The following is a 13,502-nucleotide window of genomic DNA, read 5'->3' as shown; positions in this document are numbered from 1 at the left end:
TTACTCGCGACAGCTCTCAGTGGTTACACAATCGCTTATCTCTCTATCGCAAAACTTAAGGTGAGACCTTCTTCTGTGAGCGCTGATTACTGTCATACGTATAGTTGTCATAGAAGAGTTAGTGATATCCCTGCACAACATACAAATGCTAGTGACTTTTCCAACAAGACCTCCCTTGGCGCAGCAGTATGCCCACTGTGCTCCTCAAAAAAAGAAATCATTACGGAGGCAGTTGCGCCTTTCCTAGTAGTGGTTTAAGGATAAGAAAGCCTCTTATCTGTGCAACCCAAAGCTGAGCATGGCTCAGCGTCGTTGGGGGCAGGAGAAAGGGGAGTGAAAGAAGATAGGGGAAAGGACTGACCTAGGGAGCCAGCGAAATCGTTTTTTTATTGTTATTATTGCAGTATCTTCCAGACAAACCCACTGTTTCTTTAATGTTGCGGATCCTTGAAGTGGTTCTTCAGCAGGCTGCGTGCTGTTCGCAACACTTCTTCTTTCTGGAGAATGTACTCGTAAAAATTGTCGCACTTCACGCGGAAGTTCAACTAAAGTGGCTAAAGCACCTCGCAGCAACCACTAGCCACTGTAACATTGCTTCGTGAGTGCCATGCTAACTTCGTGTTCCGTAGCGTGACGCGCGTTGTTGGGCGCGCGTTGGATCACATAGCATTTTCTAACTGGACGGTCCCGAACAAATCTGGGACATATAACTGTCCCGACAGGAACGCGGGACTCGGGACGCTGTATTAAAAGTGGGGACAGTCCCGCAAAATCGGGGACGGTTGGTAACCCTATAGCGGGGAATGGAAGTTTCTTCGATCGGGAAATTCGTAAAATCGGGTTTCGTTAGATCGAGTTTTGACCGTAGATCACTCACGAGGGCCTTCCGGTTCTCACGCAGTGCTGGGCACCCTTGTGCAGAGGGTCGCACTTCTTGGTGTACGTGTTGCAGCTGGTGTCGGGCGCGAAGCGGCCCCGGTCGAAGTCCGACTGCTTCATGGTGCACGGACACCGCCACAGCGTCAGCGCGAACCGGTCCGAGTTGCTTTCGCGCTCGAACCACTCGTTGCAGAAGCGGTCCTTCCAGTTGGAGCCGTATGCACGGTCCCACTGATGCGCGAAGTACCAGGCCAGCGGCATCGGCCGGCTCCAGATGGTCCTGCGGCATAAACATTTGCGGGGAACAATACCGACGAAAATTTCGCGAAATTTGTGAAATCACATTGGAGTATCTAAGCTGCGGTCTGGACGCGAAATACGCTACATTAAACTTTTGCCTCCGCTTTCTGCGCTAATCAGCGTTTTCGTGCGAAAGGCATAGAAAATAAGCGTTTATCTTTTTATTATGTCTCTTCAGGGTCCCTTCAATGGCACAATGCAAAATATGGTAATGTTCTAACGCGATAGCGCTGAAGAGCTCGTTCCGAAGAAATTCCGGTGTCGGTGTTGGCGTTGTTGATTGTGAGAGAAAGATCATCATCTTGTATAAATAAATAATAAAAAAATTAGGTTCGAGTGACAATCGAACCCAGGCCGTCTGCGTGGCAAGCAGGTGTTCCACCACAGAGCCACTCCATTGCTTGGAACTGCAGTGAAATTAATTTTAATGCTTTACAAACATACGCGTCCTGTGTACAGGTGTCACAGTACGAGATGTAATATTGCAGTAAAACGGGGTACATCGGGCGTCACACCATGTGAACTGCATAACGAGTTGGTGGTTTAAAGCCTTCCACAAATTACAAAAGGCACACACATTCCTGCGCGTATTCCCTTACGAACACGTAGTGGGTGCATCGCAACTTTGAAAAAGTATCACGCGCGTAATTGCTGCTGGCTTACAGCGTGCACCCATTACAAAGGGCACACACGTTAGTGCGCGCATTCTCTTACACACGTAGTGGGTACACTGTTGTCATAAAAGTGCTGTTAAAGAGGGCGGAAACCTTTACCCTTACTATAGGTATTTCGAGTGTGCGTGTGTGTGAGAGAGAGAGACCGGGCGACTGAAAATAATGACAACACGATAAGGATGGAGCTGGATATCGCTATCGCGTTCAACTCTTAAAGGCGAAGCTTAAGCGTCCCCCAATTTTTTTAGCAGAGCTGTTATGCTCGAGGTTGTCCGTGTGTCGTAGATAGAAAATTATCATCATCCGGCACTCGCTCTCTTCTTCATTGTCGTTTTCTGCTTTGCTCCCAGAGCGTACGTGCGCCCATTTCTCCGGCGTGGGATGCAATAACTGATGCGCGAGAGAACTAGTACAGAGAGAAATTCTGGGCGAGAGCAAGCATAATCATGTATAGTATACTATAGCAAGGGGCGGTAAAGAAAGTGTTAAGAGAGTAAAAGCCTAGCCAAGCCAGAACCAGCTAAGTGCCCGCCAGCTCTGCTGTGATCCAGCCTTTCGCGGATTAGTGCAAGCTGCGCTAATTTTTTAACGTGAAAGTGTTTTATGTCGGTGTCCACCAAACTTCACTGACGTCATTTCCGTCACGGATATTACTGCCACTAAAATGCACGTGAACCGGTCACAATGAAAAATCGGAACTAATTTTTGTCTCTCTCTCTTTTCCTTTTACATGCGTAACAGCTACGGTGTCGCTCCTTCCTGCTCCGGTGCGGTCACATATGACATATGGAAGCTTTTGGTGTACCCTAAGGTTTCTTTACTTATGTGACAATACTGACATGTGGTAAGCGCTTAAACTTACGGTGACGACTTGTAGTCCTTGGCGATGGCGCTGCCATCGGTGAGGTTTATGCTAAGGAAGCCGAACTTGAAGTGCAGCTTGTCCCAGTTGTAGCGCTCGCGGTACATTTCCATGTTCAGCGTGTAGCGCATCTCTCCGTTACGCATTCCGCTCGCCAATGTGTCGATGTACGTCAGCTGCGGGTACTCCAGGTCGTCGCTGCAACGAGCGAAAGATAATAATATCTGGGGTTTAATGTCCCAAAACCACCATATGATTATGAGAGACGCCGTAGTGGAGGGCTCCGGAAATTTCGACCACCTGGGGTTCTTTAACGTGCACCTAAATCTAAGTACACGGGCCTCAAACATTTTCGCCTCCATCGAAAATGCAGCTGCCGCGGCCGGGATTCGATCCCGCGACCTTCGGGTCAGCAGTCGAGTGCCATAACCACTAGACCACCGTGGCGCGGCGCAACGAGCGAAAGAAACACAACGAAACTGCGCTTAGTTTAAAGGCTGGTTCACACCGGTGACTAGCAACGGTCGCGCGACTAAGTTAGTCGCAAAGCGACTGGTCGCAAACGGTCGCAAATGGCCGTTTTGGTCGCAAAGCGACTGCTTTGGCCAGTCGCTCGCTGCTCGATTTTTCAGTCGCGCGACTGCAGTCGCAAACCTCTGAACCAATCAGATGCGCAGGAACAGGACGTCAGCCTATTTTACGGGGCAACGGCAATGCAAGCTGCATACGAGCAGACGTGAATTCTATATGGCGACGGTTATAAGTCGCACGCAGGTGTGAACATCGGTCGCTTTGAGTCGCTTTTTGACTTCCAGTCGCAAACGGTCGCGCGACCATTGCTAGTCGCCGGTGTGAATGAGCCTTATGAGTTCTCTTTTTTATTTTAAGGCGAAAGCCTTAGATGCCTCATCAAACGTGAGGATTGACCGTCGTCGGTGTCAGCGTCAGCACGAGTGATGCCAAGATCATCATGATGTGATGACGTTACCATATGACGTCATCACGACATCACAGATCGCCAGAATTTTTGATGCCATCATGACGTCAGATAACGGGACGTAACATGATGGCGTCATCACATGGCATAGTCGTTTAGTCAAAGGTGGGCTGATCCCGGAGGCATTGCGAAACACCGTGAGGTGCAGGAAGCTAGTTTGCAATGCTTGCAGGCAGATCAAAACCACAAAATGTGCGGAAGACTTTCGTGGAGCCATCGGTACAGTCGACTGCGACTGCTTTCTAAGTGTATATCGGTCGAGGGAGCGCGGTTCATTGTACAGCCCTTCCTTTTGTTGAAGAGGTTAAAGCAATAAGGATGAAAGAATCTGACGATGCGAAAAACGTATTTACGGAGGAGATCGGCGATGAGTCGACAGCTGGCATCACAGCACGGGGCTCGCAGTTGGTTCAAATGTTTCCGAGGGGTAACCAACCGAGGGACCCGAGAATCGACTTACTTCGACATCCTGGTCAGTGTGATACATAATTCATGACTTCTGGCTTAGTATTACTTTATATTTTAATGCGATGAAAACTTACGTTGAGGCCCGAAATAAGCTATACATTATACGTGTGGCGGAAGGCTCTCGCGTCTGCAGAGAAGGCCAGCTCGTATTTCAAAATCAGCATCCCACGCCCTCATTCCTTTATATACACCTGGAAGGGCTGGACAACTTCGCCGGAAGAGATGCGCCGTATGAGTTGTGGCCACTCCTTGCAGGCCGCATCAAACACATCAACAGGTCCACACAAGTTCAAAACATTTAAAACTCAGTGAAGTTACGATATATATATATATATATATATATATATATATATATATATATATATATATATATATATATATATATATATATATATATATATATATATATAGTCTAGTCTGTTCTGCTGGTCGATGAAGCAGACGTACTCACTTGTAGCCCCAGAGGTGCAGCTGGACATTGGTGTTGTTGTTGTTTACGAGTTTATTCGGGTTCCATTTGATGCGCATCCGCTCGGGCCTTTCAGCTTTGTCGTTGTCGTCCAGAATCTCGATGTCTTCGGCCGCAAGTTCTGGAGGTTCTGCGTGTGCGTGCGCGCACAAGGCCGACACACGTTTACAAACTCGAAAGCCGTCAAATAAAAAAAAAAAGGTGATACACGAAAACAGAAAAATAAACAAGTATACATACTTAAATAGCTACATGAGTAAGGGCGAAGCAAGTTGCCCATTCCTAGTGTCGCAAACTGCACTGACAGTTTAGCGACGGTGGACTTGAAACTTGTACTGCGCTAATCGTGTACCGTTTATAGTGTATATTATATGTGGCCCCATAGAGAGGCTCCCCAATCGGCGGTTCAGAAAAAGAACAAATGGATTGCTGAGGACACATTTCCCGTGAGTAACTCATTCTTCCATATCTACCTCCACTTTATAAAGCTGTCGCACGGAGTGTACGTTCGCTGTCAATTATCAGTGGCGATTATCAGTGGCTTTCTTGCAAAGCTAGCATGCTCCTATAATAGTCTGCGCGAAACTTCTCCCAACCCAAGCAGCGCACCTGCAAGAATCCGTAGGTGCACCGCTTCTTTGCCTATAGGCAAAGAAGCGTGGTGCTACTTGTAACCGCCTGTTAAAACCTATAAACCGGTGCGCGCGCGGCAGTAAGATTCGAACCACGCACTTTCCGCTGAAGCCGAGCGGCGGGTACCCTACAAGTATGTTCTCTGGGTCGTGGCTCAAGTCGAGCTCAGTGCATGCCGCGTCGCCAAAGTCAAACGCTCTATACTAAACGTCCAGTTTCCGTGTGTTTGTTCTTTGAAGTATTGCGCTATAGGCATGGCAAGACGTCTTCCTTACCAGAATTGTACTTTGGTACAGGGCACTAGATCCGGCCTTCCCCCCTCTTGTTGGTTGTGCCATGCGCATGTGTGTGTCTATCCCGCCTTGCATAGGCGTGCGCAGGGTTCTCCATTAGGGGGGAGGGGAGGGGGCTTCACAGAAACCCCTACCGCCTCCTCGCCGTTTGGTCGAGTTCGAAAGAAAACGAGCTCCGCGGTAGATGCAGAAATGAAGATGAATTGATGACGTGCTTCTGACAAAGGCCTGCCATTGGCCCCCAACTTTCCGGGGTAAAGGTGGGAAGTAAACAGTTATTAGAATGCAACATCAGCTGGCCCTCGGCCGCCACTATCGTCAAGGAGCCTGCGTGGCCGTATCCCTGCGCTAACAATGGCGGGAAAGGTCCGACTGAGTAATAGTATGGAGCAGGCTTGGCGCCCCCTATAGACGATAAGGTGGGTGGGGGACGGGGGCCGCCTTGTCCCCCTCCCTCGTGCGCCCGCCTATGGCGCCTTGCGAACTGTAAGGTTATACGATTGATCGATACTCACGGACGTAGAACCGCCCGTAGAACATGGCGTCCCTGCTTCCCTGGGACACGGTGAGATCGACGTATCCGTGGAAGAACACGGGTGGCATGAGGCACGTGGCGTGGTTGGTGTCGCGGTAGATTGCCGGCAGCCGGTGGCCCGACATGTCCTGGAACTGGCACTCGATCTTCTCGTTGGGGTCGAAACACGGACCCGTCACGTTGATCAAAGCTCCGCCCAACATAGACGCGTACTTAGGGAAGAAGGTCAACCGCGGTCGGCTCGTGATCAAGTGAGGCACCAGTTCTGCGCAACCCAGGTGACAGGTAGTCTTTGTTGGTACATCATATAGCCATCTCACACTTGACCCAAGTGCACCTTATATAAATTCGCACGTAACCTCAACTCCTCTGAGCAAAATTTCTTGCAGCTACCAATTGTATGAGCGACGTACCATTGTCCTACATGGCATAGTTTTATTTTCGAGAGTTCTCGTTTTTTGCAAGCAGCAGTTTTTTTTTTTTTTTTCACTTTGGTGGGAAACAGGCAGAATTATACTGCGGCCTTCGTTAAGCGCTCTTGTTGGGATAGTTGGTTCTGATTCGTAGGAGAGTTGTCGGCACAGTTGGTTCCTCTCGCCTTCACCTCTCGTAAACAGCCTTGTCAAGCGTTACTAGTTGTTTTTGTTTGTTTGTTTTTTTGCCTTAACATGTCGGGTGTTTTTTTTTTCCCCCGAAAGCCTGCCCTTAGGTATAAACTTGTTAAGAAACTTCGTAGTAAAATATTTACGAACTATTCTGAGAAGCGGATGCGATCGCTGACGCTTATATTTTCTCTTGAGAGTGGTAACTGAGGTACGTTATACATTCTACACGAGGCCTATACAGTCCCTAGTCAGTCAGATTCTTACTTTAGCTTTGTCAGTGCTGCGAGCAGGAGCAGGCGAATGTTTATATATATATATATATATATATATATATATATATATATATATATATATATATATATATATATATATATATATATATATATATATATATATATATATTTGATTATGAGACACGCCGTAGTGGGGGGCCCCGGATTACTTACGATCACCTGGTGTTCTTTAACGTGGACATAAATCTAAGCACACGGGTGTTCTTTGCACTTCGCCCCCATCGAAATGTTGCCGCCGTGAACACTAAAATTTCCCTGCACTATGAGGAATTCATTAGTTAATGTGTGGTTTCATGCGCGCATACTTTGTTACAGTTCTTTCTCAGACCTGTCGCGCTAAAATAGCGCTATAACCGCATCCAAGCGTAGCCCCTTCTCAACTGCGCACCCAAGCCTCGACTCGCTACAACCTGTATGTGGTTAATCTTACCCCATTTGATGCACGATCCGTGCCAGATCTCCTCTTCAATTTCAAATATGTAGCGTCCCTTGATGCCGTTGCCTTCGCCATGCTGCGGCAGGTTCTTGACCCGGGGCTCTTGGGAGTACGGGATGAACTCGTAGTACCGCGTCGTATTGCCCGCGTTGAAACCCACGAACGGGTTCTCGCCGTTCTCGCCGTTGTTGACGTCGTTAACGGCGATCCAGTCGATCTTCTCGTAGTTGAACATCACGTACGTGCGACGCTCGTCACTCGCCAGGACCACCTGGTACGTGTTGGTCTGCGCGACGGAAGAATCGGAGAAAGAAAAAAAAATTACGCCATCTCCTACTAAAGGGAACCATGTGGGGATGCGAAGCAGCGCATGGGTCGACTTAAAGTTCCGTTCATCATGGGCACCTTGCCCAATGTTAACACGTCCTTGCAAGCGGAGCACAGCGCGAATTCACTGTAGTTGCTGTTACTCGTCCCGAACTCTTGGCGGATGGAGCACGCCACGAAGGTTCATCGCGCGTCTGCAGAATCTCGTTCCCCGACGCCATCGCGTGATTGCTGAGAGAGTGTAAGGGGGAGAGGCCACAGCGTCTTACCCAGCCCCTTACACAGGCCCGAACGCGCTAGCGCGTACAGCACACATGGTTTTTTCTGCGTTACGCCAAGCTAGGACAACATACGGCAGCCCGGGCCCCTAAAGTGCTCTGCACGTATCATCATCAAGGCGGTCGAAGAGGAAGAAGACTTCTCCTTGGCGTGAGAGCGCGCTCAGATGGCTATGTTATAGGTGGCATGGTCGCCAATGGAACTACAAACACAGCCCAGCGCAAAAGCTGCTTCGCATCTAAAAGATAACGATGTGTACACGTTGATAGGATAGAAATCCTCTCAACAACTTCAACGTGCAGCCTCTTTAATAATAATTGTTGGGCTTTAACGTCCCAAAACCATGATATGATTATCAGGGGCGCCGTAGTGGAGGGCTTCGGAAATTTCGTCTACCTGGGGTTCTTTAACGTGCACCTAAATCTAAGCACATGGACCTCTAGCATTTTCGCCTCCATCGAAAATGCGGCAGCCGCGGCCGGGATTCCTAGCAGCCTCTTTACGCAAGTTCTTTGCAGTTATACTGGTATAACAAACAAAGTAAAATGACTAATTAAACATCTCTAGATGTGTGACGGACGTTTTACCGTTGCTCTATTATCATAACAATGTCACAGTTTCGCTGTAAGAACGAAGCAGTTAATGCTATGGCAACAAATTGGAATGTTGTATGGAGTAAAGCCAGCAGCTAACTCGTTATCATCAAAACGCCGGCGCAAGGAAACACACACGCCGCAGCGAGCGAAGTGACCTTAGGGCTGTCTTCGCTTCAACACACATTAGCAAGTACAAGGATATGAGCCGTCTGCTGATCCTTGTCGAGACAGGACGCGCGTGACCATCCCCAGCCGATCATAGTACACAGTTTCTACCGGAGTCATGCAGCCCCCGCTCCAGGGATCCCCATGGACCTTTCTCGCGATGGAGCACGGCCGGTGCGTATCATGACCGCCGGAGCCGCGATCGTCGGCTGCCCTCGCACGCTCTCACTCGCACAAGGAATATATCACGCGCGGGGCGATGTTATCGATTTGCACTTTGTGCGGTACATCACAGCGACGACGATGGCAAAAATGCGCCTGGAGTGTTCATTTTATTGTTCTCGCAATACAAATGCCGCGGGAATTCGGCGGGAGTTATCGTGGTAGGAAGCATTGCGCGAATCACTTTAGCTCTTGGGGTGCATGTGTCCATGGGGAAATATTTCAGTGCGCAGACGTAGTGAAACTTGGGAGGCACCTTTCTAACATCAGGTGATGTGCGGTCGGACATGTGAACAGACCTTCATCGGGTCGCGGAACGGCTATTTGACGTGGCCACGTGAGTAGGCCGATCCTTGAGCTAGTTGTGCAATACTGAACGGAATTTTGTGGTGGTCAGTACCTATTAATCAGACGCGCCAGCGACAAGCACTAATAAATTAGACATACGGGAGCTTATCACGTATATCTGTTGCGAAGAGGGTGCTCAGGTACGGTTTGTCGTTTTACTGCGTAGTCGTATTGGCAACCTGCGCACCTGTGGAGGTAGCTTAGGTGGGGCTGCATGTTTACCGATTTTGAGGCGGTTACATTTATTGCTTTTTTCTTTTGTGCACTAAAATGGACTGTGTCATGGCGAGACGTTTGCGATAACCCGTCTAATAGAGATTTCCAAGGAATGCCTGGCATTAAACACGCGACCGCTCCACCGCTATTTAGTGGCGCCTTATACCTGCCGACTTCTAGCGCCTGATTTGGAAGCCATGTTCATCAGATACCAGCCGTCATTGTAAAAGCGCTGGGTTACTTTTTACTCATCGTCTGCATATTTCAGAGTGCTAGACCTTATCGGATAGACCTTTATCGGACAGACCTTGACGTTGTTCTTGCTCTGCATGCCGGTTAGCGTGACGTTCCTCCATGTGGCGATGGCGACGAACGTGGGCCTGAAGTCGGCCGCCCCGATCATGCCCTCGCGGAAGTCTTCGATAGCACGACGCTCCAACCACTGCTCGGGGTCTCGGTCGTAGTGCTCGCCGATGCGAAACAGGCGGAAGTAGACACCGGACTCTGCGAGAGGCGACGTTGATTGATTGATTGATTGATTGATTGATTGATTGATGATTGATGATTGATTGATTGATTGATTGATGGATGGATGGATGGATGGATGGATGGATGGATGGATGGATGGATGGATGGATGGATGGATGGATGGATGGATTAAATGGTTGATTTACTTAGTATTTAATTGCGTATTGCTTATTATTAATTCATTGACTGTCGAAACAACGCAGGGTTGCGAAAGGCTGTCGTAAGTGAAAGGCTCAAGATTGATAACTAAGGGCTGCATATATGCAGTATGTCGACATGATCCCTGTATGATATGATATCATTACTGATGCACTGATTCTGTACTGATAATTCTTTCTCTCTCTTTTTTTTTTTTTGTTCACAGTATTTATTTAGTCAGATACCAACAATACAGAGCCGGGGAGCCGTGCCAACATGTCACACAAAAGCTTCTCAAAGGACTGTGTTCCTTACACGTGGCGACTGAAGTGGCGGTTAACTAATCATGTAATGTTGAGGCATATCCTCCGAAGCCTTTCCCGTTTTCATCTTCTTGTTCGTACTCTGTCTTATTCCAGATCGTAAACCCCTGAAGACCCCTTCTGGGCCGATCCCAGAAGAAGTACTTCATCCGCTGTTTAAGAGCGTCATCATAAACGTCGTCATCATTAAAAGCCCATATAACAGTTATTGCTGTAAAAGGCATTAGTTGCATACACTCACCGGGTATCTGTTCGACCATGCTCTGGTAGCTGAGCCACGGTGCGATCAGGGCCGGGTCCTTCTCCCGTATCGTGTCCTCCGGCCGCATCGGGAAGCGCACGGGAAACCTGAACGTCGCCGGTTGCGCCGCTGAAGTGCAGGTAGCCATTCAGGTGCACCTGCATGTGTGGATGAGCCCACGGAAAAACCCATTGTGGCGCCCCATGTGAAGTGCGCATTGCACGTTCGTCAAGCTCCTGAATCATATTCGAAAGGTCCACATAGGCCTTGGCCGATACCGCAAGGAAAAGCCTTTCCTTCTAGCGTAAGCGATGGCGTCCAGAAGCACGCGCTCCTGTATCCACCTTGCAGCAGATCGAATCTCAACATCCATTAGGAGCAGCACAGCGAAGGCACTTTACGCTAATGTTCTCCAATTCACTTCTTGCTTCGCGTTTCTGCATTATTGGCGATCCGATCGTGACGGACGTGTTATAGGGACACTAACGGCCCACGTCATCTCTAGCTTACAACATTAAGTGTGAAATTCTAAGCGTACGTGAATAGCAATGTACGGGAAAACAATGTTGGCCCGACATTCGAAAGAAGAGTTCGTGATTTGTAGTTACCATCATGAAGCTACGAAACAGACCATATATCTGTAGGCCAAGTAGGTAGTCGTTGGATGTCCGGATCCACGGGAGGGAAATCTCCCGACGAATTATAAACTGGCGAAGCGCACTTGGCAGACAAGCTGCTTACCGACCATTGGTGACCAATGCGTTATGTTGATCTGTCTTTTTCCTTATCTGCGGGAGCGTTTTTTCTCATGTCTCGCTTGGCATATTTGACAGAAATAATCTGACAAGGCTCCAAGTTTAAGAGCAGCCGTGCATCTTTCCGACTCGCCGCGCGTCGTCGTATCGGTTGCTTAACACGCGTAAATTGATTAGCGCTACGGCGGGAAAGCGGCGACGATGAAGACCTGTCTGACCTTGATGTACTTGTAGTGGAATCCGAAGAAAGGTAGCCTGGCCTGCAGAGAGATCTCGCTCTCCAGCTTGCTCGTGTCGATGGGCTGCAGGTCGTTCCGGTCGTATGGGTACATGAGCTCTTTACGGAACGTCCTGGTAGTCGGACGGTCGCTGCGGGTACACTAGCCGGTCCTCAATGGCCACAGGTCATCGTCCGAGGTCGACCTCCTGAGGTGGAGCATGGACGTTAAAGGGCTCAAAGGGCATTGCATAGAAAGGCTAAATCAATTTAGATCGGTAAATGATCGTTTGAAAACTATTGTCGCCATTATAGGTTGACTGTGAGGGAAAAAAACATGCAAGTAGAGTAGCAATTCTAATTTCGCACAGAAAGCCCATGCCGATACGCCACTGTACACGTCATATCAAGATATCCTTTTCTTTTTCGGCTGCATATATTGACTGTCTTATAGTTGGCTACAACGTAAGAATAGATTCTAACCTCACGGAACCACGCTGAGCACGTTCTTCACCTCCCGTAAGAGAGTTGTCCAACTGGTCTTTGGTCGAAGCGGAAGAATTTTCTCTTGCTAATGTGGAACTGGATACCGGCAAATAAATATCTGTCTTTTCTGACCACAATATTATTTTTTGCTGAGTGTCGCTGCAGAATCTTTGATAAAATCTATCGGGACGTTCACGTTTTCCTCTCTGAAACCCGCATGGGAAAATTCCATTATTTTAACACACAGAACTGCTTGCCGTCACAAAAATGAGCAAACGTGATTGGATGAAGCATTTATGCAAATTCTCTTTGCGTGCTACGGCAATGGCCGTGGGCGAAGCTCGTTTTTTTATTTTTAGTGTGCAACCTACTATAAAAGGGTCAACTTTCTGTTGCAAATAAAGAACACGAAGGCGCGCCTAGAAATCTATGAATTCAAGCTAGCAGTCATAAGCGCATAAGCGGATCGCTTTAGCGCATTAGCGCCACGAGGCACAGAACAGAAGAAGAGTTTCTTCTGTAGTATTAACATGAGAGCGTCGTCGCCTCAATGCAATCGGAGGCGTTAAACCACGGTTGCTAGGCATTCTGGGCTGTATATATTCTAAATGGGCTGCCTCGCCCAAGTAAAGGTTCCCCGAAACTTGCCGTGCACAGTCTGTGGCGTTTTTATAGAGCGCAGTTCAGTCCATCTTTCAGCCTACAAAGAATTAAGTAAGCCCTGACAGACGCCTTCAATATATATGACGTCGCGGCTAACTGGTACGGGAACTTCAAGAAGGCGTCGCCACCCTCCTTTACTATTTGATCATTTTACGGCTTTAGCTTATCGCAGTAGCAGCGGCGTTCCGGCATTGTAAAAACGGTGATTTACTAACACAGATAAAGTCTTTTTTTTTTTTTATTCGTGTCCATGAAAGCACCAAAGCAACGCTTAATAACACTTGTGTATAGATGTGGGGTAAAATCTTTCTGAAAAGAGCTCGCGTAATTACTTAGGCGGGAAATTGAGCAAACTTTCGCGCCGTCAGAATGTTTGTTCTTGGTGAAAGTTATAAAACTATAGTGTGAGAAATCCACCGTAGCGTCGTCAACGTCTTCTTTGCGTCTATTGGGCTTATATACAAAGTCTCGACGCGCGACAAAACTGACACTCGCAGCATTGTCAACATATAGTTTAGCAGTCCAACTTGAATTCTTGTTAGCCTTTTACAGCG

At 48.2% G+C, this 13,502-nt stretch overlaps 2 protein-coding genes across 9 annotated transcripts in view; both read right to left on the bottom strand.

Moving 5' to 3' along the window:
- Positions 1-13,502, bottom strand: part of LOC125757145 (uncharacterized) — a 116,950-nt gene that overhangs the window by 43,476 nt on the left and 59,972 nt on the right. The window lies entirely within an intron of this gene.
- The window catches only part of LOC119382962 (protein mesh), a 57,864-nt gene that overhangs the window by 26,744 nt on the left and 17,618 nt on the right, over positions 1-13,502 (bottom strand). For 2 of the 8 annotated variants that reach the window (XM_037650895.2, XM_037650896.2), the window contains exon 9: positions 878-1,159. In XM_037650895.2, the coding sequence (XP_037506823.1) occupies positions 878-1,159 (282 nt within the window). Of the gene's footprint in view, positions 1-877; positions 1,160-2,715; positions 2,914-4,631; positions 4,780-6,090; positions 6,376-7,438; positions 7,731-9,904; positions 10,102-13,502 lie in introns of all 8 variants that reach the window. The other 6 variants (XM_049412361.1, XM_049412364.1, XM_049412365.1 and 3 more) reach the window with 6 other exon arrangements.

Source organism: Rhipicephalus sanguineus, chromosome 2 (genome assembly GCF_013339695.2).
Source record: "Rhipicephalus sanguineus isolate Rsan-2018 chromosome 2, BIME_Rsan_1.4, whole genome shotgun sequence".
NCBI lineage: Eukaryota > Metazoa > Arthropoda > Arachnida > Ixodida > Ixodidae > Rhipicephalus > Rhipicephalus sanguineus.
This window is presented reverse-complemented; position numbering and strand designations above follow the sequence as displayed.